The sequence below is a fragment of the Equus caballus genome, chromosome 7, assembly GCF_041296265.1.
Source record: "Equus caballus isolate H_3958 breed thoroughbred chromosome 7, TB-T2T, whole genome shotgun sequence".
Taxonomy (NCBI): Eukaryota; Metazoa; Chordata; class Mammalia; order Perissodactyla; family Equidae; genus Equus; species Equus caballus.
This window is the reverse complement of record NC_091690.1, coordinates 2,698,891-2,721,275: the sequence shown is the minus strand read 5'-3', so window position 1 is coordinate 2,721,275 and position 22,385 is coordinate 2,698,891. Positions and strand designations below refer to the sequence as shown.

At 66.7% G+C, this 22,385-nt stretch overlaps 4 protein-coding genes across 9 annotated transcripts; 3 read left to right on the top strand and 1 right to left on the bottom strand.

Annotated features, from left to right (window-relative positions):
• The first annotated feature begins 268 nt into the window (after positions 1-268).
• Positions 269-6,840, top strand: MATK (megakaryocyte-associated tyrosine kinase). 5 transcript variants are annotated; one of them, XM_023644409.2, is made up of 14 exons: positions 271-480; positions 1,312-1,472; positions 1,709-1,767; positions 2,161-2,274; positions 2,361-2,476; positions 2,553-2,772; positions 3,227-3,320; positions 4,551-4,616; positions 5,081-5,180; positions 5,254-5,338; positions 5,424-5,497; positions 5,626-5,821; positions 6,237-6,323; positions 6,408-6,840. In XM_023644409.2, exons 3-14 carry the CDS (start codon positions 1,759-1,761, stop codon positions 6,645-6,647), a joined length of 1,401 nt encoding a protein of 466 aa, XP_023500177.1. In that variant the 5' UTR covers positions 271-480; positions 1,312-1,472; positions 1,709-1,758; the 3' UTR covers positions 6,648-6,840. The 5 variants fall into 5 exon arrangements, with proteins under 5 accessions (XP_023500178.1, XP_023500177.1, XP_070128599.1 ...); XM_023644410.2 differs by lacking the exon at positions 1,312-1,472 and having other exon boundaries at positions 269-480; XM_070272498.1 differs by lacking the exon at positions 1,312-1,472 and having other exon boundaries at positions 346-480; positions 5,254-5,329.
• Positions 6,841-9,741: 2,901 nt separating this feature from the next.
• RAX2 (retina and anterior neural fold homeobox 2) lies at positions 9,742-12,095 on the top strand. The gene is made up of 2 exons (XM_023644413.2): positions 9,742-10,131; positions 10,715-12,095. Exons 1-2 carry the CDS (start codon positions 9,916-9,918, stop codon positions 11,051-11,053), a joined length of 555 nt encoding a protein of 184 aa, XP_023500181.1. The 5' UTR covers positions 9,742-9,915; the 3' UTR covers positions 11,054-12,095.
• Positions 12,096-12,145: 50 nt separating this feature from the next.
• Positions 12,146-16,251, bottom strand: MRPL54 (mitochondrial ribosomal protein L54). The gene is made up of 3 exons (XM_023644412.2): positions 15,457-16,251; positions 14,576-14,738; positions 12,146-13,827 (listed from the first exon to the last, which is right to left on the bottom strand). The coding sequence occupies exons 1-3, from the start codon at positions 15,572-15,574 to the stop codon at positions 13,695-13,697; spliced, it is 414 nt and encodes a 137-aa protein (XP_023500180.2). The 5' UTR covers positions 15,575-16,251; the 3' UTR covers positions 12,146-13,694.
• An 88-nt stretch (positions 16,252-16,339) lies between these two features.
• Positions 16,340-22,316, top strand: APBA3 (amyloid beta precursor protein binding family A member 3). 2 transcript variants are annotated; one of them, XM_023644408.2, is made up of 11 exons: positions 16,340-16,493; positions 17,018-17,675; positions 17,754-17,802; positions 20,104-20,249; positions 20,361-20,447; positions 20,534-20,692; positions 20,908-21,087; positions 21,171-21,383; positions 21,694-21,813; positions 21,904-22,044; positions 22,116-22,316. In XM_023644408.2, the coding sequence occupies exons 2-11, from the start codon at positions 17,100-17,102 to the stop codon at positions 22,185-22,187; spliced, it is 1,743 nt and encodes a 580-aa protein (XP_023500176.2). In that variant the 5' UTR covers positions 16,340-16,493; positions 17,018-17,099; the 3' UTR covers positions 22,188-22,316. The 2 variants fall into 2 exon arrangements, with proteins under 2 accessions (XP_023500176.2, XP_070128597.1); XM_070272496.1 differs by lacking the exon at positions 21,694-21,813.
• The last annotated feature ends 69 nt before the right edge of the window (positions 22,317-22,385 follow it).

Here is a 22,385-nt window from a genome sequence, read left to right as displayed (position 1 = left end):
CGGCTTGCTTACCTCCCCGGATGGGCAGCTCACTCGACCTCCCCTCCCCGTGCGCTCGTGCGCGCGCGCAAGTGCGGGACCCCATTCACTCTCCGATGCGTCCGCATCCCGGGGCGGGCGGAGTGCGCGCCCCGCGGCGCCAGGCCGGAGAGCGGCGGGGAGCCCGCGAGCGCCACCAGCCCCCGCCCAGGCGGCGGGAGGCGCCGGGGGCCGCGGGGGCGGGGCGGGGAGGGGCCGGCGGCGGCAGCGGCGGCGCGCCGAGCAGACCGCAGTGCGGCCGGCGCTAGGACCCGCGGGGGCCTCCCAGGCCGCGCGCCTCCTGCTCCCCCCAACCCCAGCCCTCCTCCCCCCCCAAAATGAGGAAACGGAGCAACTTGCTCCAAGTTGTGCAGCCGAGGCCGCCTCGGGGTGCGCAGCCGGCGCGCGGGGGCCCTCCTGGGGGCGGGCGCGGGGTGCGGCCCGGGGGCGCGCCTTGAACAGGTGAGCGCGGCGGCGGGGTTGGGGGCAGAGACCGTGGGGCAGTGGGGGGACCAGGGGACTCCGGGGGGACCCCGGGCGTGCGCGGGAGGGGCCGCTGTGCGCGCGAGGGTGCGCGTCCGGGGCGCGCGGCGGGTACGCGGCTGGGACGGGCGGTGGCTGGAGGCGACCAGGCGCGGCGTGGGGGGCCTTTTTCTGGCTGCGGGGGTGCGCGTCTACGAGTCCCGGGTGTGTGTATCCGCGCGTCCACGTGGAGGGTGTGCGCGTGTGGCCGAGATGCGTGTGCGCGGCCCTGCGTGTCGCTGTGCGTGCGCGGGTGGCCCTGAGTCTGGCGCCCAGGTGTTCAAGCATGGGTGTGTGTGTGGGGGGGTGGGGACAGGTACACACGTTTCGGATGTCCGAGCGTCTGTGCGCGTGTACACACGTGTGGACGGTGTGCACACGTGTCTCTAGGGGATCAAGCTGCTGCTGGCACCCCTGCGTGGCTGGGGGCACCTGTGTCCACGCCCCGTGTGTTTCTGTGTGTGCTTGTGCATACGTGGATCTGTATGCGTGTGAGAACACAGGAGGTTGGGGATTTCCGGGGGGTGCATACAGGAAAAAGAGGCTCAGCCCCCCCAGCCACCCCTGCCGTGGGGTCCACGCTGGAGACAGGGTGAAATGCCCCCACCCAGCACCAGCGAGCCACTTTGTGTGTCCCTCCTGGGGCACAGTGGGGGGATCAGAGAGGCCCAGCTGGCAGCCCAAGGAGCCCAGCTGGGCTGCGTGCCCCCCTCCCCCCCAGGGTCAGCGATTCTCGGGAGTGACCTTGAGTCATCCTCTGCTCCCACTTAGCAAGAAAGAGGAAGAACCAGCCTCGATTAGGTGGCACCGAGCTCCCCACGCACCGTGCGGGCTGCTGGGGCCCGAGCCAGGCGCTTCCGCCCTCCCCAGCCTGTGGCCACTTGCTCTCTGCCCACCTTGTGCCTCAGTTTCCCTTTGGGGATGATGGCGAGGTGAGGTTCTGTGGTTTTCCCTCCTGGTGTTTCATGGCTTCGACTCTGCTAAGGAACGCCCCTGGGTAGAGAGCACCTCCCCACATGGGATCGGGAAGCCAGGGCCTGGTCCCCACCCCAGGGGATGCCCCCCGGCTGTCACCTCCACCTGGCTGGGCTCAGAGAGGTAGTACTGGTCCCCGGGGCCCAGCCCGGCTGGGGTCTGGGCTCTCCAGCGGGTCTCTGGCCCTCCCCAGGTGAGCCCTCGCTTCCTCGGCACCCAGCACCCCCTCCCGTCTCAGCCAGGATGCCAACGGTGAGCGCCCCAGCCTGTGGCCCCAGCCCTTCCCGCTCAGCCCACCCTGGAGGGACCTCAACTCCCCGGGGGGCTGGACTCTCTCCCAGGTCCCCTTTAGCCGGTGTCTGCCCAGTCTTTCTCCGTCCCTTAGTGTTGAATTTCTCTCGCCTTCTCCTCCCGACCTTTGACCTGTGGTCCTGGGCCCCTAGGTTTGCCGTCTAATATTTCTCTGCTGGCTGCTCCCCGCGCTCTCCCTCTTTTTCTCTGTCTCCATCCAATTTTCCATCTGTGTCTCATCTCTTCCTCAATTTCCATTCCTTCTTCCTCCTGTCCTCTCTCCTCTCGGCCTCTCTCTCTCCCCATTTGTCCCTCATGCCCCCGGTGCCCTTGTCCCCCTCATCCTCCTCCCAGAGGCGCTGGGCCCCGGGCACCCAATGCATCACCAAGTGTGAGCACACGCGCCCCAAGCCGGGGGAGCTGGCCTTCCGAAAGGGCGACGTGGTCACCATCCTGGAGGCCGGCGAGGTGAGCGGTGGCCGAGGGCCCAGGGCTGCCTGGGGACAGGGCTCTGCTGGGAGCCCCCCCACCGACCCCTGGCTCCCTCCGCGCAGAGCAAGAGCTGGTACCGGGCCAAGCACCACGCCAGCGGGCAGGAGGGGCTGCTGGCGGCGGGCGCGCTGCGCGAGCGCGAGGCCCTCTCTGCGGACCCCAAGCTCAGCCTCATGCCGTGAGTGTGGGACGGCCCGGGGCGGGGGTCGGGGGCCCGGGCAGCCCGGCCCAGCGCGCCCTCCCGCCGGCCGCAGGTGGTTCCACGGCAAGATCTCGGGCCAGGAGGCGGTGCAGCAGCTGCAGCCGCCCGAGGACGGGCTGTTCCTGGTGCGCGAGTCGGCGCGGCACCCCGGCGACTACGTGCTCTGCGTGAGCTTCGGCCGCGACGTCATCCACTACCGCGTGCTGCACCGCGACGGCCACCTGACCATCGACGAGGCCGTCTGCTTCTGCAACCTCATGGACATGGTGGAGGTGCGCGCGTGCGCGCGGCCCCGACCCCCCGTGTGGAGACAGAGGGACCCCGGGCGCCGCCCCATCCCGGCAGCCGGGTGCACCCGGGACGCCCAGAGCTGCGTGCTCCCCAGTGTGGAGATGCAGGGGCTGGCCTCCATGGACCACCGACCCTACAGGAGGTCTGAGGCCGCTGGGTCCCACCTCCAGGGACTGGGCGGCTCCTCTGGGGACCCCCAGGAACCTGCAAGTTGACATCAATGCAGAGCCCCCTCCCCGGGATCCTCCTGTTTCCTCCTCGCCTGCATCCTTTCCGTTTCCATGGAAACCAGCCCAACGCATCCTGTGGGAACCAACCCCTCTCCTCCTGGCCCCCCACCCAGAGGCCCCTGGGGAGGGGGACGGGATGCAGGCCCCCCCAACACCCCCCCCCCGGGGTCGCGCTCACACCGCCTCTGCCCTGCGCATCCGGCAGCATTACAGCAAGGACAAGGGGGCCATCTGCACGAAGCTCGTGAAACCCAAGAGGAAGCAGGGCACCAAGTCGGCGGAGGAGGAGCTGGCCAAGGGTGAGCCACCCCCTCCGCTCCCATGCTGGCACGGCCTGGGGAGGGGACCCCGGGGCCTGGCATGTGGCCAGGGCCACCTCCCCTGAGCAGGTCCCCGCGCCTGGCACGGTGAGGAGACCTGAGCAGCCCTCGGGTCGGGCAGGGGCCCCATCAGCCCGATACCGAGCGGGTCCCACACCTGCTGCTTCTCCCGTGTCCCCATCATCCGCCCTGTCCCCTGAGCCTGAAACCTGGCTCAGAGCCTTGACCCTCCCACCCTCCCACATCCCCTCCACCACTAGGTTCTAACACCTGTTAAATCTGCACCCCGCCCCCACAGGCCAGCCTCGGCCTTCCCATCAAACCACCTTCTTCCTGGAGGGGGGGGGGTCCCACTTCCTCTCAACCTCTGCCCCGTCCCCACAAAGAAATTCCACCCACGCTGCTCTCATGCTTAAAGGAGGGAGGCCAGCAGCTCCCCGGCCTTCCAGAACTTCTTCTTGTGTCTGAGCCACCTTTCCTGCCTCCTCTGCAGGGCCCTTCCTCCATGCCCCCCTGGGCTGTGGTTCCTCATTTCTTATTGCCTCTGTGCCACTGTGCCTTCTGTTCCCTCCACCTGAAATGCTTGTCCAGTCCCCGAGTAGTGAAATCCTCCATACTGGAGGCCCGAAGCGAATGCGCCCTCCCACGGCCACCCTTTTGAACCCGATGACCGTGGCTGTCTTCTTGGATGCAGTGGCCCCTTGGGGATGGTGCCTGGGTGGAGGCTGGTGTCACCGTGCCCGATTGTACCTAAGGGCTCGTGATTTTCCGGGGGGATCTGGGGAGGAAGAGGAGGAGGCCTACCGAACCTGCTGGAGGGGAGAACACAGCTGTGCTTGAGAAAAAGGATCAGGGAGGCCACAGCCCAGATGACGACTTAAAGCCCTGGGAGATTCTGGAACCTTCCAGAAGCTTTCCGAGTCTCCACATCTGTTGTCTTTTTTTCTCTGTGCGTGTCCCTGGGTGACCAGAGATAAAGGACTGTAAAGGGAGGGGCCCACGGGGTATCTGGACGGACACAGCCTCCAGGTGGAGGAGACAGGGCGGCCCTGAGCGGTGGCCTCTGTTGCTCTGGACCCCCGATCCCTGGCACCAGGGGTGGGGTGCCGCCGGCCGGGGCGCGGTGGAGACGCCTGGTGTCGCCAGGTGGAGCCCCGAGGCGGGGCCGGGGGAGCCCGTCGCCCCTCTGACCGGGTCCCCGCCCCGCAGCCGGCTGGTTGCTGGAGCTGCAGCATCTGACGCTGGGAGCGCAGATCGGCGAGGGCGAGTTCGGAGGTGAGCGGGGCGCGGGGGCGGTGAGGGGGGCTGCCGACCGACTCCGTGCAGGGCGGGTCGCGAGGTGGGCGGCCTGTGCGCATGCTCCGCTCTGCTGATGGACAGCCGCAGACGGCAGGGGAACGAGTGGGCGTGGCCTGTGCCAATAAAACTTTATTGACACCAACGTGAATTTCATGTCATTTGCTCGTGGCGCGAAACATTATTACTGTTTCGATCGTTTCAACCATTTAAAAATGGGAAAGCCACTCGGAGCTCGCAGGCCTGGCAAAAAAGTGGCGTCGGGACTGGACGTGGCCCGAGGGCCGCAGTCTGCAGACCCCTTAGGCTTAGCTGATTCTCTGCGATCGGGGATTTGGGGCGCGTAGGGGCGGGTCTCCGGGCGGCCCCGGGGGTGTCCGCGTGGTGGGCGTGTCCGCGTGTCTCTGGGGTCCTGATCCCGGGCCCGCGCCCCCCGCCCCCAGCCGTCCTGCAGGGCGAGTACCTGGGCCAGAAGGTGGCCGTGAAGAACATCAAGTGCGACGTGACGGCTCAGGCCTTCCTGGACGAGACGGCGGTCATGACGTGAGTGCCGGGGTCGGGGCGGGCATCCCGGGTCTGGGGTCCCGGCCGCGCCCTCACCCGCTGCCGCCCCCAGGAAGATGCAGCACAAGAACCTGGTGCGGCTGCTGGGCGTGATCCTGCACCAGGGGCTGTTCATCGTCATGGAGCACGTGAGCAAGGTGGGCGGCGCCCGGGCTGCGGGCGGGGGGCGCCGGCCGAGCAGCCTCGAGACCCCCCCCTCCCCCCACCATGTCTCCCCCCCAGGGCAACCTCGTGAACTTCCTACGGACGCGAGGCCGGGCCCTGGTCAACACGCCGCAGCTCCTGCAGTTTTCCCTGTGAGTGGGGCTCCGGGGCTGGGGGGCTTCCCGAGGTCATGGGGAAACTGAGGCACAGAGCGGGGAGGAGCCAGGCCTTCCGGGTTTGTGACCAGCCACCCCAGCGCACGTGCCTGGCCCCTCTCTAGGCACGTGGCCGAGGGCATGGAATACCTGGAGAGCAAGAAGCTGGTGCACCGGGACCTTGCCGCCCGCAACATCCTCATTTCCGAGGACCTGGTGGCCAAGGTCAGCGACTTCGGCCTGGCCAAGGCCGAGCGGAAGGGGCTGGATTCCAGCCGGCTGCCGGTCAAGTGGACGGCGCCCGAGGCTCTCAAACAAGGGGTGAGCCCCCCTCGTCCCAGGGCCCTTGGAGCCCCAGCTGTGCTGTGTGACCCTGGGCATGTCTCTTGGCCTCTCTGAACCTCCAAAGGAAGTTTGCCTCACCAGCGAGCACTTGGCCCGTACTTGTTCCTTTTAGCCCTGTCTGGCCTCTCCCTTGTGCGACCCTGTCTGGGCTTCGGTTTCCCCACTTCTGAAAGAGACTCGGACCCAGGCTGAGGGCAGGAGGAACCAGGCCTACCTCGTGCTCTGGATCTGAGCAGAGGGTCTGAGCTCTGCTTGGATGGGGGGGGGCCTCGGGGAGGAGTCTGTTGGGAAGAGACCAGAGAGCAAAGGTCAGCCCAGGGGGCCTTCCTGGAGGCAACAGGGGCTGGAGCCGAGGCCGGGGTCCCTCCTCAGCCTGGTATCTGCCCCGCAGAAGTTCTCCAGCAAGTCGGACGTCTGGAGTTTCGGGGTCCTGCTCTGGGAGGTCTTCTCCTACGGCCGGGCTCCGTACCCCAAGATGGTGAGCGGGGTCGGGGGGTGCGGGGTCCTGTGCGGTCGGGGCGTGGCTGTGCGCCTGGGCCCACCACGTGCGCTCTGCCCACAGTCGCTGAAGGAGGTGTCGGAGGCCGTGGAGAAGGGCTACCGCATGGAGCCCCCCGAGGGCTGCCCGGGCCCCGTGCACGCGCTCATGGGCAGCTGCTGGGAGGCCGAGCCCGCCCGCCGGCCGCCCTTCCGCAAACTGGCCGAGAAGCTGGCCCGGGAGCTGCGCACCGCCAGTGCCTCGGCCCCTGCGGGGGCGCAGGACGCGGACGGGTCCACCTTGCCCCGCGACCAGGAGCCCTGACTGCCCGGCGGCCAGGCCCGGAGGACCGAGGTTGTGGGGGGCACGGGTGGGGCTGCGTGCCAGCCCGAGGAGGGTCGGGACCCATGAGGTGCCCGCCTGGCTCACGGTGCAGGGGCCGGCTGGCCTGGGGGCTCGGCAGCCCGCGGACCTCAGCCCTGGGGGTTGGCGGCTCCATAAAGACCGGTTCTGAGGACTGGGTGTCTGCGTCTCTCTGCAACCCCGGTGTCCTCACCACCCTGGGGCCCCCGCTACTGAGCCCGGGCGACCTGCCTGCTGGGGCATCTGCCCACTGAGGGCTGCCCCCCGCTGGGACCTCGCAGCCACCGTGGGGACATAGCTCCCCAGGATGGGGCCAGGAGATGCTCTGGGCCGGGGAGCACAGCCACCGTGGACCCACTGGCCATCACCCACGGCACCCACTGCGGGCCACCCGTGGGGGCCGGTTCAGTGGTCAGGACCCGCCCTGACCCTTGGGGTCCCAGGCACAAAGGGCTCTGGGAGAATGCCAGCGGCCGCGGGGTTCTGAGCCCCATGCCCCGAGAGGGTCTGCCCCTGCAGCGTCATTCCCCCCGGGGGACGCTCTGGGGCAGCCACCTGCGTCGTCCTGCTGTCACAACACAACAGCCTGGCCCGGGGCCTCTGGGGGGCTCGCTGAGAAACGCCCGCTGCGTGGCCTGTCCCGGACCCTGCCTCTCTTGTCCCCTCACTTGGGGGCTGGGCCTCTGGCTTGCACCACCAGCTTCGGATCCTTTGCCCCCCTGGCTTTGTGGGCCCGGCCTGCAGTCACCAACCATCCCGGACATCGGGCGTTTCCAGGATGGGGGACATTAGTGCTAAAGCTGGAACAGTCCCTGGCAAACTGGCGATTGGTCCCCCTGCCAGGCCCCGGCAGCCTCCTCTGTGGTCAGGCGTCTCTTCCCAGGGTGGGGGGTGAGGACCCCAGGGGCTCACACAGCGGAGGGCTGAGCGCATGCAGCTGGCGCCCGTTTATGACTCTGACCGTCAGCCACCCCTCTCAGTTCACGCTTCCAGCCTGGCAGCCTCCAGGAGGCCCAGAGGGGGTCTGGGGCCAGGCTGGGCGTGGTCCCCACCCCGGGACCCCCTGAGCTAGGGAGGGGACACGGGCCACAGCACGCCCTCCCCAGGGCTGACCTCCCCCCCCCGCACCCCCCAATCCTGCCAAGCTGAGCCTGAGCTGGAGAAACGCCCCAAGGTCCTGCGGATCTCCTGCCGTGCCCCTGAGGCACTGCCCACCCTCTGGCCTGTTTCCCCAACAGCACCCAAAGGGGTTTAGTGTCTGTTCCTGGGGGAGACAGGAAGGGTGGGCGGCCAGAGGGGCTGAGAGTGGCCTGGCCTCACGAGTCCAGCGGGGGGGCCGCCTGCGCCCCGGCGCCACCCCTAATCCGGCCCTTTAAGCTGACACAGCGTCTGCATCTTCAGCCCGTCCCTCCCGCTAAGTCGCCAAAGCCCCCAGGCCTGATGCCCCATCCCTCCCAGGGCCTCTTAAGCCCCCCCACCCCCCACTGTGGCCAATTAGCTAACTGGGGCCTGAGAACAGAGCAGCACGTTCGTGTTTTAAAGTGATGAAGCAATTAGGGGATTTGTCCCCCAGCCACAGGCCTCGCTCCCCTGGCTGCCGCCGGCTGAGCCCACCTTAGAGGGGGCACCCCAGGGAGCCCTCCCGCCGGCGCTCAGGGGGTCGGGGGCCTCCCCTACCCAAGTCCCCTCCTTCCTGGGCCACGGCTCCTCCTCCAGGCCCCTCGCCCCTTTTCTACCAGCTGTTCCGTGTGTCTCTCCCCGCGAAGCCGACGTTCCCGAAGGATCTACTCCTGTCCCACGGGGCCGGGCAGCCGCCCTCCCGTCCTGTCACCAAGTCCAGGAGCCCCCACCCCCCACCCCTCTCCTCTCGGCTTTCGGGGCACCCCCTTCCTGAGCCCCCAGGCTCCTCGGATTGGGGGGTTGGCAGGCCGGCCTGGGGGGCTTCCCCTGGAACCTGTGCCGACTCTCGGGCCCCCGCCCCCGTGACAATCCCATCATCCACCTGCCCCCAAACGGGCCTGCGTATCGCCCGCTCCTCCTCCCCAAACTTTGTCCCCGTGGAACTGCTCTCCTGTCCCCCGGGCCCCCCGCCATCCCCATGGCCCTGACCAGGCCTCTGCATCCTCCCGGCCTCCATCTTGCCCACAACAGATTCTTGTCCCAAACGCCGTCCGCCTGTGTCCCTCCCCTGCCCCCCACCCCCGACGGCTCCCAGTAGATCCCCATGCAGATCCTTAAAAGAGCAGCCCACCCTGCGTGCCCCGTCCCTCCTCGGCCTGAGTGTCCTCACTAGGCCTCCGACCACCAGCAGCTGCATTTTCCTGGTGTAGTTGCTGGTTGTCTGTCTCTCCCACTAGGATGTCAGCTCCAAGGTTTGTGTTTTGTTGCCTACTGTGGGCAGTACCTGGTCCACAGTCAGGGCTCCATCACATGTTGACTGAGAGAATGGAGTGAACTTCTATTCATCCCTCAAAACCCAGCTAAAATGCCCCCTATGCCCTGTCCTACTCAGTGCCCGGGGAGCCACCTGGAACTGCCTTCACCTCCTGGGACCTCAGCTTCCCCCACCCCGTTGACATCTGTGACTCTGAGAGGGCCTTCTTCTGGCCCCAGCTGATAAAAACCGTAACTGGACACTCAGTAAGCACTGACTGCATACCATTCACTGTGTGGAGTCCGCGTGAGAGCTCCAGGGCTGAGTCCTGGTGTCACAGCTAGGGAAACTGAGGCCCAGAGAAGCGGGCCCTTGTTGGTGTCCTACAGCGAGGGTGGCAGGCCCAGGCTGACGTGTCCCCCACCCCACGGCCCCAGCCCTCCGTCGGGCTGCCCTCCCCGGGAGGCTCAGTTAATCACCGGGCTAATCCTCCCCAGGGCCCCCCCTCGGGCCACCGGGCGGAGCCCCGTGGACGCCGGATCCCACGGCCCAGGAGGGGCTGCCTGGCCGTGAGCGCTGCGCGGGCGGCGGGGGAGGGAGCTGTGGGGGCAGCGTCCCAGCCTCTGCGTCCTGGGTCCCAGACAGGGAGACAGACAGACAGACAGACGGACAGAGATGTAGGGAGCCAGACGCGGAGGCATCAACAGGGAAGGAGGTGGAGACAGAGAGTCGGAGGTCGACGGGGACGCCGACGAGGACCGCGGGCCCCTCCCCGCCTGCCCGGCCGGCCGTCCCTCCCGCGGTCCCACCCCATCCGTGGCGCTGCCGCCCCGCCAGGCGGGGGCGCGGAGGAGCATGTTCCTGAGCGCGGGCGAGGGGCCGGCGGCGGAGGGCGGGGCCCCGGGGCCGGGCGAGGAGGCCCCCAAGAAGCAGCACCGGCGCAACCGCACCACCTTCACCACCTACCAGCTGCACCAGCTCGAGCGGGCCTTCGAGGCCTCCCACTACCCGGACGTTTACAGCCGCGAGGAGCTGGCAGCCAAGGTGCACCTGCCCGAGGTGCGCGTGCAGGTGAGGGCGTCCCGCCACCCGGGGACCCTCCCAGGCTGTGGCCCGAAGAGAAACCGGGAAGGCCTCCTGGAGGAGGAGATGCAGGGCTGGGGCCTTGATGTTGGAGTAGGAGTTTGCCGCTGGGAAGGAGAAGGGGCGTTTTCCTAGGCATCCAGAACAGCTTGTGCAGAGATGTGGCAGCAGTACATTGAAGGTGTTTCCGCTGAGCTGGTTGGGCGGCGGTGGAAGGGGAGGCAGAGAATGGGGCTGTGAAAGAGCTCGTGAAGGGCCTCGAATGCCGAGCCGAGTGGCTTGGACCTCATGCCTGGGGCCTGAGAGCCGGGAGCCCGAGGGGGCCCAGGCAGAGGGAATGGCAAGGAGGGACTGGATTCCAAAAAGCCTCGGGGGCTGATGCGGTGGGAGCCAGGCGGCAGGGGTCCCGCCCTGAAGATGGCCATGTCCTTGAGGCGCTGCAGCACGAGGGAGTCAGGCTAGACAGCAGGCAGCACCCTGAGAGGTGGGGAGGAACGCCACAGGTGGGGAAGAGTGGCCTGGCTGCGCCCCGATGGCCCTGAGCTGGGAGAACCCCTCTCGCCGCCTCCAGGTGTGGTTCCAGAACCGCCGGGCCAAGTGGCGCCGCCAGGAGCGTCTGGAGTCCGGCTCCGGGGCCGTGGCAGCCCCGAGGCTCCCCGAGGCCCCAGCCCTGCCGTTCGCCCGCCCTCCGGCCGTGCCGCTGCCCCTGGAGCCCTGGCTGGGCCCCGGGCCCCCTGCCGGGCCGGGCCTGCCGCGCCTCCTGGGCCCCGGCCCCGGGCTGCAGGCGACCTTCGCGCCCCACGCCTTCGGGCCCGCCTTCTCGGACGGCTTCGCGCTGGAGGAGGCGTCGCTGCGGCTGCTGGCCAAGGAGCACGCGCAGGCGCTGGACAGGGCCTGGCCCCCGGCCTGAGCCGTCCGCCCTGTCACCAGGGCCTGCGACCTCCCGGGGACAGCGGCCACAGCCTGGTCACAGAGCGGCCCGGCCACCAGAACAGACCGCTGCTGCAGAGCAAGGCTTGGGGCCTCCGCGTCCCACCCTCCCTGTCCGTCAGTGGCCTCCCGCGCCGGGTCCCCCACCCGCGGCTGGCCTCGGGGCACCCTCTGCCCCTCCTGGGGCCTCAGGAGCCACGGGACGCTGATTCTCTGAGTGCCCCCTGCTCATCTCCCACCCAGGTTCCTGAGGTCGCACGGCCGGGAGTGGACGGAGCCGTTTCCAAACTCGTTGCTGACCCCGTCCCGCCAGGCACGGCGCTGGGTCCCTGGGGGCGTGCGAAGCGGTGGGACCCCTGCCGGGCGCTCACGGGGGACACGCAGGCAGAGGCAGGTGACGCTGGGGGAATACCGCCCGTCCCTGCTCCCTCCAGGTACCCAGGTGTGGCTTCTGTCCCCCCACCCCACCACAGACCCCGTCACGTCCCCCAGCCCAGCGAGGCCAACCCAGCCGTGTCTCCCCGGGGCTCATGAGGGCAAGACGGCCGCCCTGCCCGGGGCCGGGCCGGACTCAGGACACGAAGCTGTTGGGGGCAAGGAATGGGGTGTGACCGGTGCCAGCACAACGGGGCGTCTCCCCAGGGAACAGGCAGCCCCGGTCAGAGCAGGAGGGGGATGGGGACACAGGGGCAGAAGCTGCAAGCGGCCGGCACCCCGCCCCCTCCGGGCTGCGTCCAGGAAGCGACCACAGGCTCACTTCCGGCCCTCAGGCCACATCCACATCCGCGGGGCCCACAGCCCGCCTGCTCATCTCCAGCCTCAGATGGCAGCACACGGGCCCCGGGTCCATGTCGTGGTGACGCTACAGCTGCCGGGCCAACCCATCCACCCATCCATCATTCATCCAACATGCGACAGGGACGGGATGGTGAACAGAACAAAGACCCCTGTCCTGACCGAGCTGCCACTCCAGTGGGAGAGACAAAAAGCACGATTAAAAAAATAAATAAGTAAAACCCAAACCGCGAGCTGGTGACAAGTCCTAGAGGGAAAATAAAACCAGGACGACAACTGGTCGTGCAGGGCTGCAATTTAATAGGCGGTCAGGGGACGCCTCGTGGACAAAGTGACCCCAGAGCAGAGACCTGGAGAGGAAGGAGGGAGCCATGGGGACACCTGGGGGAGGAGCGACCCAGGCAGAGGGCACAGCCTGTGTAAAGGCCCTGGGGCAGGCCCGGGCCTGGCGTCTGGGAGGAACAGCGAGGAGGTCCCCGTGGCTGGAGCAGAGGGAGGAGAGAGGGCAGGGAGGGGACGGGGCAGGTCGGGCCTGGCCCCATGGTTGTTACATCTCTGGCCCCTCCCGAGAGCCACGGGGAGCCGTGGGAGGGTTGGGACTGTCTGCCGGCCCAGGGCAGGTCACCAGGCAGAGCAGGTGGGCAGTAATCCGCTCGGCAGAGTCCTAAGCGGATGAGGCTCCCGTTTTCTCGGGACCCGGCGGCATTAGCCGCAAGGCCCCCACCCCACTGGTCCAGCCAGAAGACAGACGGGCGTGGAGGGCGGGGCCACAGCTGTGGGGCGGGGCCTACCCAGAGAGGGTGGGGCCATGGCCATGGGGGCGGAGCCTACCCGGGAGAGGGCGGGGCCTGCAGACCCAACGTGACGGGCCGGCCTCCTCCAACCCTCCAGTCCGCGGGCTCAGGCCTCAGCCCTGCGACCCCCGCACACCCGCCCTCGCAGCCAGGCCGGGCAGGAGGTGGGGCTGCGGGAGCCGCGCTTCTCCCCTGGGCTGTGTGTGGCCAGATTCTCGGTGCCCAATGCGGACGCCAGGATGTGTTTCGAGGGGGGTGGGTGGTGGCGGGCGCACAACACGACAGCTGAGACCCGAGCACCAGTGCGACCACTACAGATGGACGGGAGAATGACCCACAGCCCAGCTGCCTGGGCTCAAGTGACTGCCCCTGGAGAAAGCCCCGTGACCTTCACAGGAAGGAAAGTCCTTGCTGAAATGGGTTAGGATGGAGTCAACTCTGCCGGGGAGAACTACCCACTGGAGGCTGAAAGGACTCAGAGATAGACAGAGACACATATCTGGATACTGAAGCACCTGGATCCACCCCTGCCTGAAGCCAAAGCCACTCCCGGACATCTCAGTTCCTGAAGCTCACACTCTTCGGCTTCGGGTGGCCTGCGTGGGGTTGATCCCCTGGCAACCCAGAGGCTTGGCTAGAAAAATCCGGCCCTCGAGGACTGAGGTGGGGCCCGTTGCACAGGGCGAAGAATTCAAGAATCCAGACAAGAAATCCAGTTCTGCCTGGAGGTGAGGATGGCCCGCAGAGGCTCAGCAGGGGGTGGCAGCTGGGGCCCCTCCCCGCTGGCGTCCCTCCCCCTCCGGGCGCTGTCAGACCACCCCCCCCAAGGACGGGCCCGGGGTCTTTATCCCCCCCCAGCCCGGCCCTGATCCAGCCTCGCTGAGGGGCGCACACGGGAGCCGGGGGAGGCTCCGTTCATGGAAAAGGCTGTTTCTCCCGGAAAGACAGTCTCCCTCGGGGGCGGGATGGTGCGAGCCGCGCCCTCGGGGGTCCCTCGGGGTCCTCGCGGCCTGGGCTCGGGCGACCCGCCCTCTAGAACTTCTGGTTCTTGCTGAGCCGGTTGTGGCGCCAGATGTTGTGCTTGCGCAGCAGCCGCCAGTACTCGCGGGTCTCGGGGTCCAGCTCCTCCAGCGTCTTGGGGGGGCCCAAGTTCATCTGGAACAGCCTGGCGGGGCGCGGGCGGGGCTCAGGGCGGTCCCCCCCCCCTTCCCGACGGCACTAGGATCCCAGGGGGACACACAAGCCCTCTCCTGCCCCCGGGCCACTGGCTGTGCTGTGACGCCTCCCCGGCCACTCGCTCGACCTCTCTGAACCTTCCCCGGCTCTAAGGATCAGCCCACGTCGGTGGCCCGCATGCCTGGCTCTCGCGGCCAAAAGCAAAATCCCTCCTGTAGCCCCCTGGGCCCTAGGGGGCTGGGCTCCGTCCCCTCCCTGCCCCGTCTCCCCGGCTCTCCACCTCGGCTCCCAGCCATTCCACTGACTAGCCAGGGGCAGTGCGGCCCCAGGCCCTTTGCACGGGCTGTTCCCTCCGCCTGCCTCTGAAGCTCCCCCCACCCACTCAGGTGCTGACTCTGGCCTCACCTCCCCGGGGGGGGGGGGGGGGGGGGGCTGACCCGTGAAACCTCAGATTGGATCAGCCAGGCCCCCCTCACCCGTCACCAGGGACTCTGGCCTGTTCTGTGCCCTTTTGTGTCCCCAGCACCTAGGACAGGGCCTGGCAAACAGTAAGCGCTTAATAAATGCTTGTTTAAAACAAAGGACGCTGCTGGATGCAGTTCGCAGGCATCCTGATCTCACTAACTCCTCACGACCCTCTGACGGAGGCGTAACCCCAGTCATATGAGGCCCCCCGGCTACCCCCCGACCCCCCAGGGCGTCCCGATGACCTGGGAGGACGCCGCCTGGCCACTCACCACTCGGGGTACTCGGCGTCCGGCCTGAGCGCCACGTCGGGCCCGTCCTTGTAGATGTTGACGCCCATGGCGTGCGTGCTGAGCCGCACCGGGTCCGTGCACACCTCCGGGTCCTTCAGGGCCTCGCTGACCGCGCCTTTGCCGCCTCGACCCCCCTTAACGACTGCGGCCGGGCGGGCGGGCGGGTGGGGAGAGTCGGCTCAGCCCAGCCCCGCCCAGCCCCGCCCTCCTCCCCCGGCTGCCCCCTCCCCGGGGGCCTGGCTGGACCCTGGCTGCGGCCCTCAGAACGACTTCAAGAGTGACCGAGCCACTGCTCTGCAGCTCCATTTCGAGTCCTTCTGTCTATGGCGCGGAGAAAACGCTGCCACGTGGCTTTAAGGCCGAACATTTGTCAATTCCCGCCTCGCCACAAGGAGATCAGGCAAGGCTGTATCCAGCTAAACTTTAAATCACTTTGTTCGCTTTTGCTTAAGTGGTTAATCCTTAGATGGAGCCCACTGCCTTCTCGAATTTCCGGTGGTGACTTGACCAAGGTCACACTGTGATTAGGGGGCAGAAACAGGCTGAGAATTCAACTTCATGACCTTCTCTGACCCCGCCTCCAAAAAAAAAAACAACTCTGCGCCTGCGCAGTGAAGCGCATGTGCTCCACGTAACCCACACCCTCCTCACTGGCCGCTCGGCTTCACGACTCGCGCCTGCGCATTGAGTCCAATCGCGCCCGCGAGTCCCTCAAACTGCGCATGCGCGTAAAGCCTAGCGTCGGCCTCTGCACGCTTGCGCACTGATGCTAGGACCCACCTCCGCAACCAGCGCCTGCGCACTAGCAACTCCCCAATGTCCCCGCCGTGCTTATCTCGGTCCCTCTTAACGCAGCTCACCCGCTTTCTTGGCATAATCCCGTACAAGGAGTCTTCCTGGATCGGCGGGATCCGGGAGCTGCCGCGCCGGCCAGCCGGCCCAGGTCCGGGCAGCTCCGAAGAGGCGTCTGGCCGCCATGACGTATGCTGGCTGCCCGCACGTGCTCGCTTCCGGGAGACGTCAGCGGCCAAGGGGTCCTTGGGAGTTGTAGGCTCTTAGAGACTTCTGGGAAATGTAGTATTCCAGCCTCAGGTGTACATTCATCGTGACTTCTCTAAACTTTTATAGATATCCCGTTACTGTATGAGGCGACTTTCAAAGGGTGTTTCATTGACTTCTTGTCCTTCTTCAGTTACTGGTCATTTACCCCAAAGATCGCACCTTGTACATTCCTGATTCTATTTGAGGAAAATTACCGGAAACCTAAAAGTAATAAACAGCTCACACGTGTTGGATTCATTATATTCCGGCCCTCCTGCTAAATCCTTAGCCAGCTTCCTCTCTAATCCTCACAATTAGGAGGCGGGTACTATTATTATCCCCCGTTTGCAATCAGAGCCGACGCTCAGGGAGATAAAGTCAAGCCGGGAGGCGTTATTCGGCCTCCTTAATACAAGCCAAACCGGAAGTCCATCTACAATAGGGTCCCCGTGCTGCTTCCGGTTTCCCCGGAGTCCGAAGAGACCGCCTCTCCCTCCTTCAGTATTTCCCAATCCCATTCCTACCCAGCCGTCATCCCTTGGGAGAATGCCGCCGCCGTCGGAGGCGGGCAGTGATTATGAATCCCATTCTGCAGTTGAGGAAACACGCCCAGAGGCCAGCCCATGCGCCCACGGTGCATGGATGCAGGCCGGGGATTCGAACCGGCGTGCGTACACCTAGCGCCCCCGCGCGGCGAGTCTGGCTGGGAGAACTACATTTCCCAGCAGACCCCGCGAGCATGCGCATGCCCAGTGGGCCAGGGAAGCGGCGAGCGGCGGCGGCTGGAACGAATAGGGCGGACCCTGGACGCTGTGTCCTGGGGTCCGCGCGCGCTGGGACCACCTCGGTTTGAGAAGTGAGTGTCCCCGCGGGACAGAGCGGGGTCTGGGGCGGTGCCTGGGGCCAGAGGTCTGAAGTCTTGAGCGTGGGGTCTGCGTGAGCGCTGGGGTCTGAACTTTGAGCTTTAGGCTCGGGGTCCGTCCTCAGCCTGGGTTCTGGGGTCGGGGTCGGGGTCGGGGTCTGGAGTTGACCCGGGCCGTGGCTTCGGAGGTGGCAGGTGAGGGTCTGCTTTCTGGCGTCTCGGATCTCTACGATTAAGTCTGGGGCCCTGAGTCTAAAGTCTGGGGTCTTGAGTCCGGGGTCTCTGGGGTCGGGGTGTGTCTCCAGCCTGGGCCCCACGTTGCGGGGGAGGAGGATTTGGAAGAACCGGGGCTGGGGTGACAGGGACCGGGGAGTCGTCAGGGTTTGGAGCCCCGGGAAGCCACTGCCTTACCCCTGCTCATTCTGTGCCTCAGTTTCCTCGACTGTAAAACGGGGATCGGGGCAGGCCGTTCCCTGCAGGGTATGGCAAGGATTAAATCCCGTGTTCTGTGTGCGCAGCGCCCGGCGACAGCACCAAATTAGCCCCCGGGAAACCGACCCTTCCAGTCTCTCAGATGCCGGCCTCGGCCTGGGGTCCAGGATGGAATTCCTGACGCCGCCCCGCCCCCCGCCTGTGCCTCCGGCCATGGACTTGGAGGAGCCCGGGGGCTCGCTCTCACCCTCTCAGGACGCCCCCCGTGACCTCCAGTGGGCCCCGGCGCCCGGAGGCCCCGGCAGCCTGAGTCACATGGAACTGGACGGGCCGAGTGTCGAGGACCTCGTGCAGCAGTTTGAGGCCCTGCCGGGTGACCTGGGGGGCCTGTCCCCGGATGGCCCCCCCTGCCCCCTGCACATCGCCACCGGCCATGGCCTGGCCCCCCAGGACGTCGCCGATGCCCACGGGCTCCTGTCAGCCGAGGCCGGCCGGGACGACCTGCTGAGCCTCCTGCGCCTCGAGGAGGCCGTTCCTTCCCCGTCGTATCCCGAGGAGCCCCCGGACCCTGCTCCCCACCTTCTGCAGCCCCCCGAGGACCCGGAGGAGGAGAGCGGCCCCCCGGAGTGGGCAGAGGGAGCTTCTGCCGAGCAGGGGGGCAGCAGGAGCTCCAGCAGCTCCCCGGAGCCCTGGCTGGAGACTGTGCCCTTGGTGGCTCCTGCAGGGCCACCCACCGGCGCCCAGGTACAGCCTGCCCGGTCCCGGGCGCCTCTGCTGCTGGCCGAGCCCGGGACTCAGGCCGCCCTCTTCGTCTCCTTGCAGAGCCCGGCCACCCCGGCGTCCCCTGCGTCCCGCCCTGCCCTCCAGGAGGGTGAGTACCCTGCCCGCCCGGGCCCAGGGGGTGGGGGGTGGGTCAGAGCAGCCAACTCGGGCTCCCGGATCTGCCCCAGAGCTTTGCCCGTCAGGAGTTGCTTCCAGATGAGGCTCAGAGGTTGCTTTCGAGTGGATTCCACGCGGCCTGGGAGAGCAGAGACAGTCGGGAGAATGTTCTGGAAGGAGCCGAGGGGGGCAGGGCAGGCCTGGGGGTTGGTGGCACATCAGATCTGGAACCGAGGGTGGCCTGTGCGTTTTCAAAGGGCTAGAAAAGAATCCAAAAGGAGAAGAGTTCTTGGCACGTAAAGATGGGACGCGGTTGGGATGTCAGTGTCCGCAGATAGAGTGGGCCACGGTCACGTCCACGCGTTGGTGTGTCGTCGTCTCTGGCGGCCTTTGTGTCAGAACAGTCAGGTTGCAACGGAGACCATCTGGCCCACAAGGACAGAAATACTTACTCTTTGGCCCTTTGCCGAAACAGTTTGCCAATCTCTGCCTTAAAGGATTGAAAGAACCAGTTCTGGCCATTTGGAATGTTCTAGAATGTCCCCCAAAACTACTAGAGGCCATAGGTCAAAGAGCAAGTTCTGTGGTTGTGGGGAGGGGAGCTGGTCTGGGCCTGTAGGTCCACGAAGGTTCTGGACTCGTGGGTGGAGCTGTGGCTGACCTCGGGAGTTCTAGAACTGGGCACTCTGCTTGTGGTTCTAGATTAAAGGAACCCGGGCTGGAGAATGATCTGGAATGCTGGCCAGAGCCGTCTGGTCCTGCTCAGAGGCAGGCGATCTAGAACCACAGCGGATGGAGGTCGTCTGCGGTTCTAGACCAGCAAGGGGTGTTCTAGAACTTGAGGCAGGGCCCTCTGATTCTAGAGGAATCAGAAGATTCTAGAACTGTGCCATACAGTGGGAAAGTAACGTGAGCCATATGCGATTTTAAACTTCCTGGTTATCCCCGTTCAAAATAAAACAGGGAAGATTACCTTTAATAGTGTATTTTAGTTCACTCGATGTCTTGAAAACATTATTTCAACATCTAGTTAGCATCTTATAATTATTTCACGTTTTTTTACACTAAGTCTTCAAAATTGAATTGCACTTTGCATCTACGGTACATGTCAGTCTGGACCAGTCACATGTCAAGTGCACGGTGTCCCCTGGTGCCTGGTGGCTGCCACGTTAGCCCAATTCCAGAACCCCAGGGCCGAGTTGCCTGCTGTTCCGGAACGCTCAGCTCGTGGGGGACACCGGGCAGAGCTGGCTGTACTTAAATTCACTTAGAGCCTCCACGACTGGGGGCCTGTCCCTGTGGTTCTAAACCAAGCAGCAGTAGGTACGGCTTAGAACTTTCTAGAACCGTTGCAGTGCCATCTGGTTCTAGGTGGCTCAGGGAATTCGGGAGCCAGGGGGCAAAGCTGTATGTGATTCTGGGCTGGGTTGGGGGGAATTTGAGACCATTGAGGAGAGCTGTGTGTTTCTGGACTGTTCAGATAATTCTAGAACCCCCGGGGGCAGCTGGGGTCACAAGCTATTTGAGGATATTCTAGAACCTTGGGACGAGCTACGTGATGCTGTCATGATTCAGAAGTTCTAGAATCGTGGAAGGGAGAAGCCTGTGGTTCTAGAGTCATCTAGGCATCTAGAACCCCTGGCGGGTTTAGTTTGAGACCTGTCGGAGAGTTCTAGAATCGTGGCTTGGAGCCATCTGGGGTCTGGACAGCATGAGAGTGATAGAGACAGAACAGTTACTTCTTTCTGCTCTGATCGGGCGTTTTCGTGACCACGGAGCCGAGTTGCCTGTGGTCCTGGGCTGATTAGAGAGAATTCTAGAAAAAACGGGTCAAGTAGACTAGTTCTAGATTGATTAGGAGAATTCCAGAACCATCTGGTGGCGTTGACCATAGTCCTGTAACGCTGCACGTTTTAGGAACGAGAGTGGGGCCGTCTGGTTCTAGGCTGATCACGGGATTCTAGAAGCCCGGGGCGGGGGGGGGGGGGGGGGGGGGGGCCCGTGAGCGCTGGAGCTGTTTCTGGATCTGGCCGTCATTCTGGACTCACAGCCGCTCTTGAAACCGGGTCCTCTGCCTGGGGGCCCTGGAGCCGTGGGCAGAGCTGGCTCCAGACTGATGGAAGGTTCTGGAGCTGTGAGGGCCAAGCTGAGGGCGTGGTGGGGACCGGGGATGGCCCCGTGCGCTTCAGGACGGTCAGCCCCACGGGCTGGAGCTCGGTGCCTCGGGGCAGAGCCGGCGGGGGCGGCGGAGCCTGGGGGCCCTCGGGGCTGACTGTCGTCCCCGTTGCTGCAGCGCCTGGACCCTGTGACTACGAGGACCTCCTGGACGGTGTCATCTTCGCGGCCAAGTACCTGGGCTCCACGCAGCTGCTGTCCCAGCGGAACCCGCCGCCCAGCGCGCGCATGGCACAGGCCCAGGAGGCCGTGGACCGCGTCAAGGTGAGGCCGCGCCGGGCCACGGGGCTCCCCAGGGTCGCCGGGCAGGGGGGTGGCCGCCTGGGGGGGCAGTGGCCAGGTCCTCGGGGGCCTCCACGTCCCCCGTGCCCACAGGCCCCCGACGGGGAGACGCAGCCCATGACGGACGTGGACCTCTTCGTCTCCACCAAGCGGGTCAAGGTCCTGACGGCCGACTCCCAGGTAGGGGCCGGGCCGGCGTCGGGTCAGGGGTGGGGGGGCTCCGCCGGGACCTCGCAGCCCGCCCAGGCCCCGTGTCGCCCGTGCAGGAGGCCATGATGGACCACGCGCTGCAGACTATCTCCTACATTGCCGACATCGGCAGCATCCTGGTGCTCATGGCGCGGCGGCGGGCACGGCGGCCCCCACCCCCGGCGGGCGGCCCGCGGCTCTGCAAGATGCTGTGCCACGTCTTCCGCGCCGACGACGTGAGCGCCGGGCCCGGCCACCCCCCCGCCCGCCCCCCTGGTCCCCCCCCATAGAGTCCTGAGACAGCGGCTGGCATCCCCGACGCCCCGAGAGCACCGTTTCTGGGGAATCCCGTCCCCGGGGGGCGCAAGGGCTCAGCGCCAAGGACGCCGGGAGGCTGGGGGGGACCTGGAGGAGGCGGGCGGCCCCCCCGAGACGTCCCCCGTGCCCGCAGGCCCAGCTCATCGCCCAGGCCATCGGCCAGGCCTTCGCGGTGGCCTACAGCCAGTTCCTGCGCGACAGCGGCCTGGACCCCGGCCAGGTGGCCGCGCGGCAGGGCCAGGGGGCCGTGGGCCCGGGCCACCTGCACAACGGGGACCTGGATCACTTCTCCAACAGTGACAACTGCAGGGAGGTGAGCGGGCAGCGGCGGCCCCCTGCCTGCCGTGTGTCCCCCGCCCCCGGGGTGCACCGACGCCGTGCCCGCGTGCCCCGCAGGTGTGCATCGAGAAGCGGCGCGGCGAGGCCCTGGGCGTGGCTCTGGTGGAGTCGGGCTGGGGGTCGCTGCTGCCCACGGCCGTCATCGCCAACCTGCTGCACGGCGGCCCAGCCGAGCGCTCGGGCGCCCTGAGCATCGGGGACCGCCTGACCGCCATCAACGGGGCCAGCCTGGTGGGGCTGCCCCTGGCCGCCTGCCAGGCCGCCGTCCGCGTGAGTCCCCCGGGGCCCCACCTCCCCACGTCCCCTCGGTGGTCCCCTCCCACCAACCGTCCCCAAAGGGACAGCATGGAATATGAAGTCCTGCCTGCACGTGGGCACTCAGGGGAAACTGAGGCCTGGGGAGGAGAGAGGTCACACAGCCCCGCCCCTCGAGGGGCCTCCCAGAATCTAGGGCCTGGACGGCAGGTTCCATCTGATGGGTGGGTAAACTGAGGCCCAGCAGGGGCTGCAGCTTGCCAGGAGGTCGGTCCGGCAGCCCCCATGGGCCCAGCTAGGCCAGCGGCCACCGTGCCCCCGGCAGGAGGTGAAGTCGCAGACGCTGGTGACCCTGAGCATCGTGCATTGCCCGCCGGTCACCACGGCCATCATCCGCCGGCCGCATGCCCGCGAGCAGCTGGGCTTCTGCGTGGAGGATGGCATCGTGAGCCCCGGCCCGGGGTGGCAGGGGACAGGTGGGTGGGCGGGCGGCCCGTCGCGCGGCCCCCGCAGCCACCACGTCCTGTCCCCACAGATCTGCAGCCTTCTGCGCGGGGGCATCGCCGAGCGCGGGGGCGTCCGCGTGGGCCACCGCATCATCGAGATCAACGGGCAGAGCGTGGTCGCCACGCCGCACGCGCGCATCATCGAGCTGCTCACCGAGGCGCACGTGGAGGTGCGGGGCGCGGGGGACAAGGGGGACCGCCCGCCCCCAGCCCCCGCCCAGCCGCCCGCCCTCTCCCCCAGGTCCACATCAAGACCATGCCGGTCGCCACCTACCGCCTGCTCACCGGCCAGGAGCAGCCCGTGTACCTGTGACGGCCGCCGTCGCTGCCACCGCCGTGCCTTAGCCCCCCGCCCGGAACCTTCCGTGGTGGCCGGGCCCCCGGGACCCCCAGCCCTCCGTTATGTCGGATGTAAAAAATTAAATGTTTATCGAACGGGTAAGAGCTCAGATCGCAGTCTGTGGGGTCGAGACCAGGCCCCGCCTCTGCCCCGGGTCCTTCCCGGAAGCCA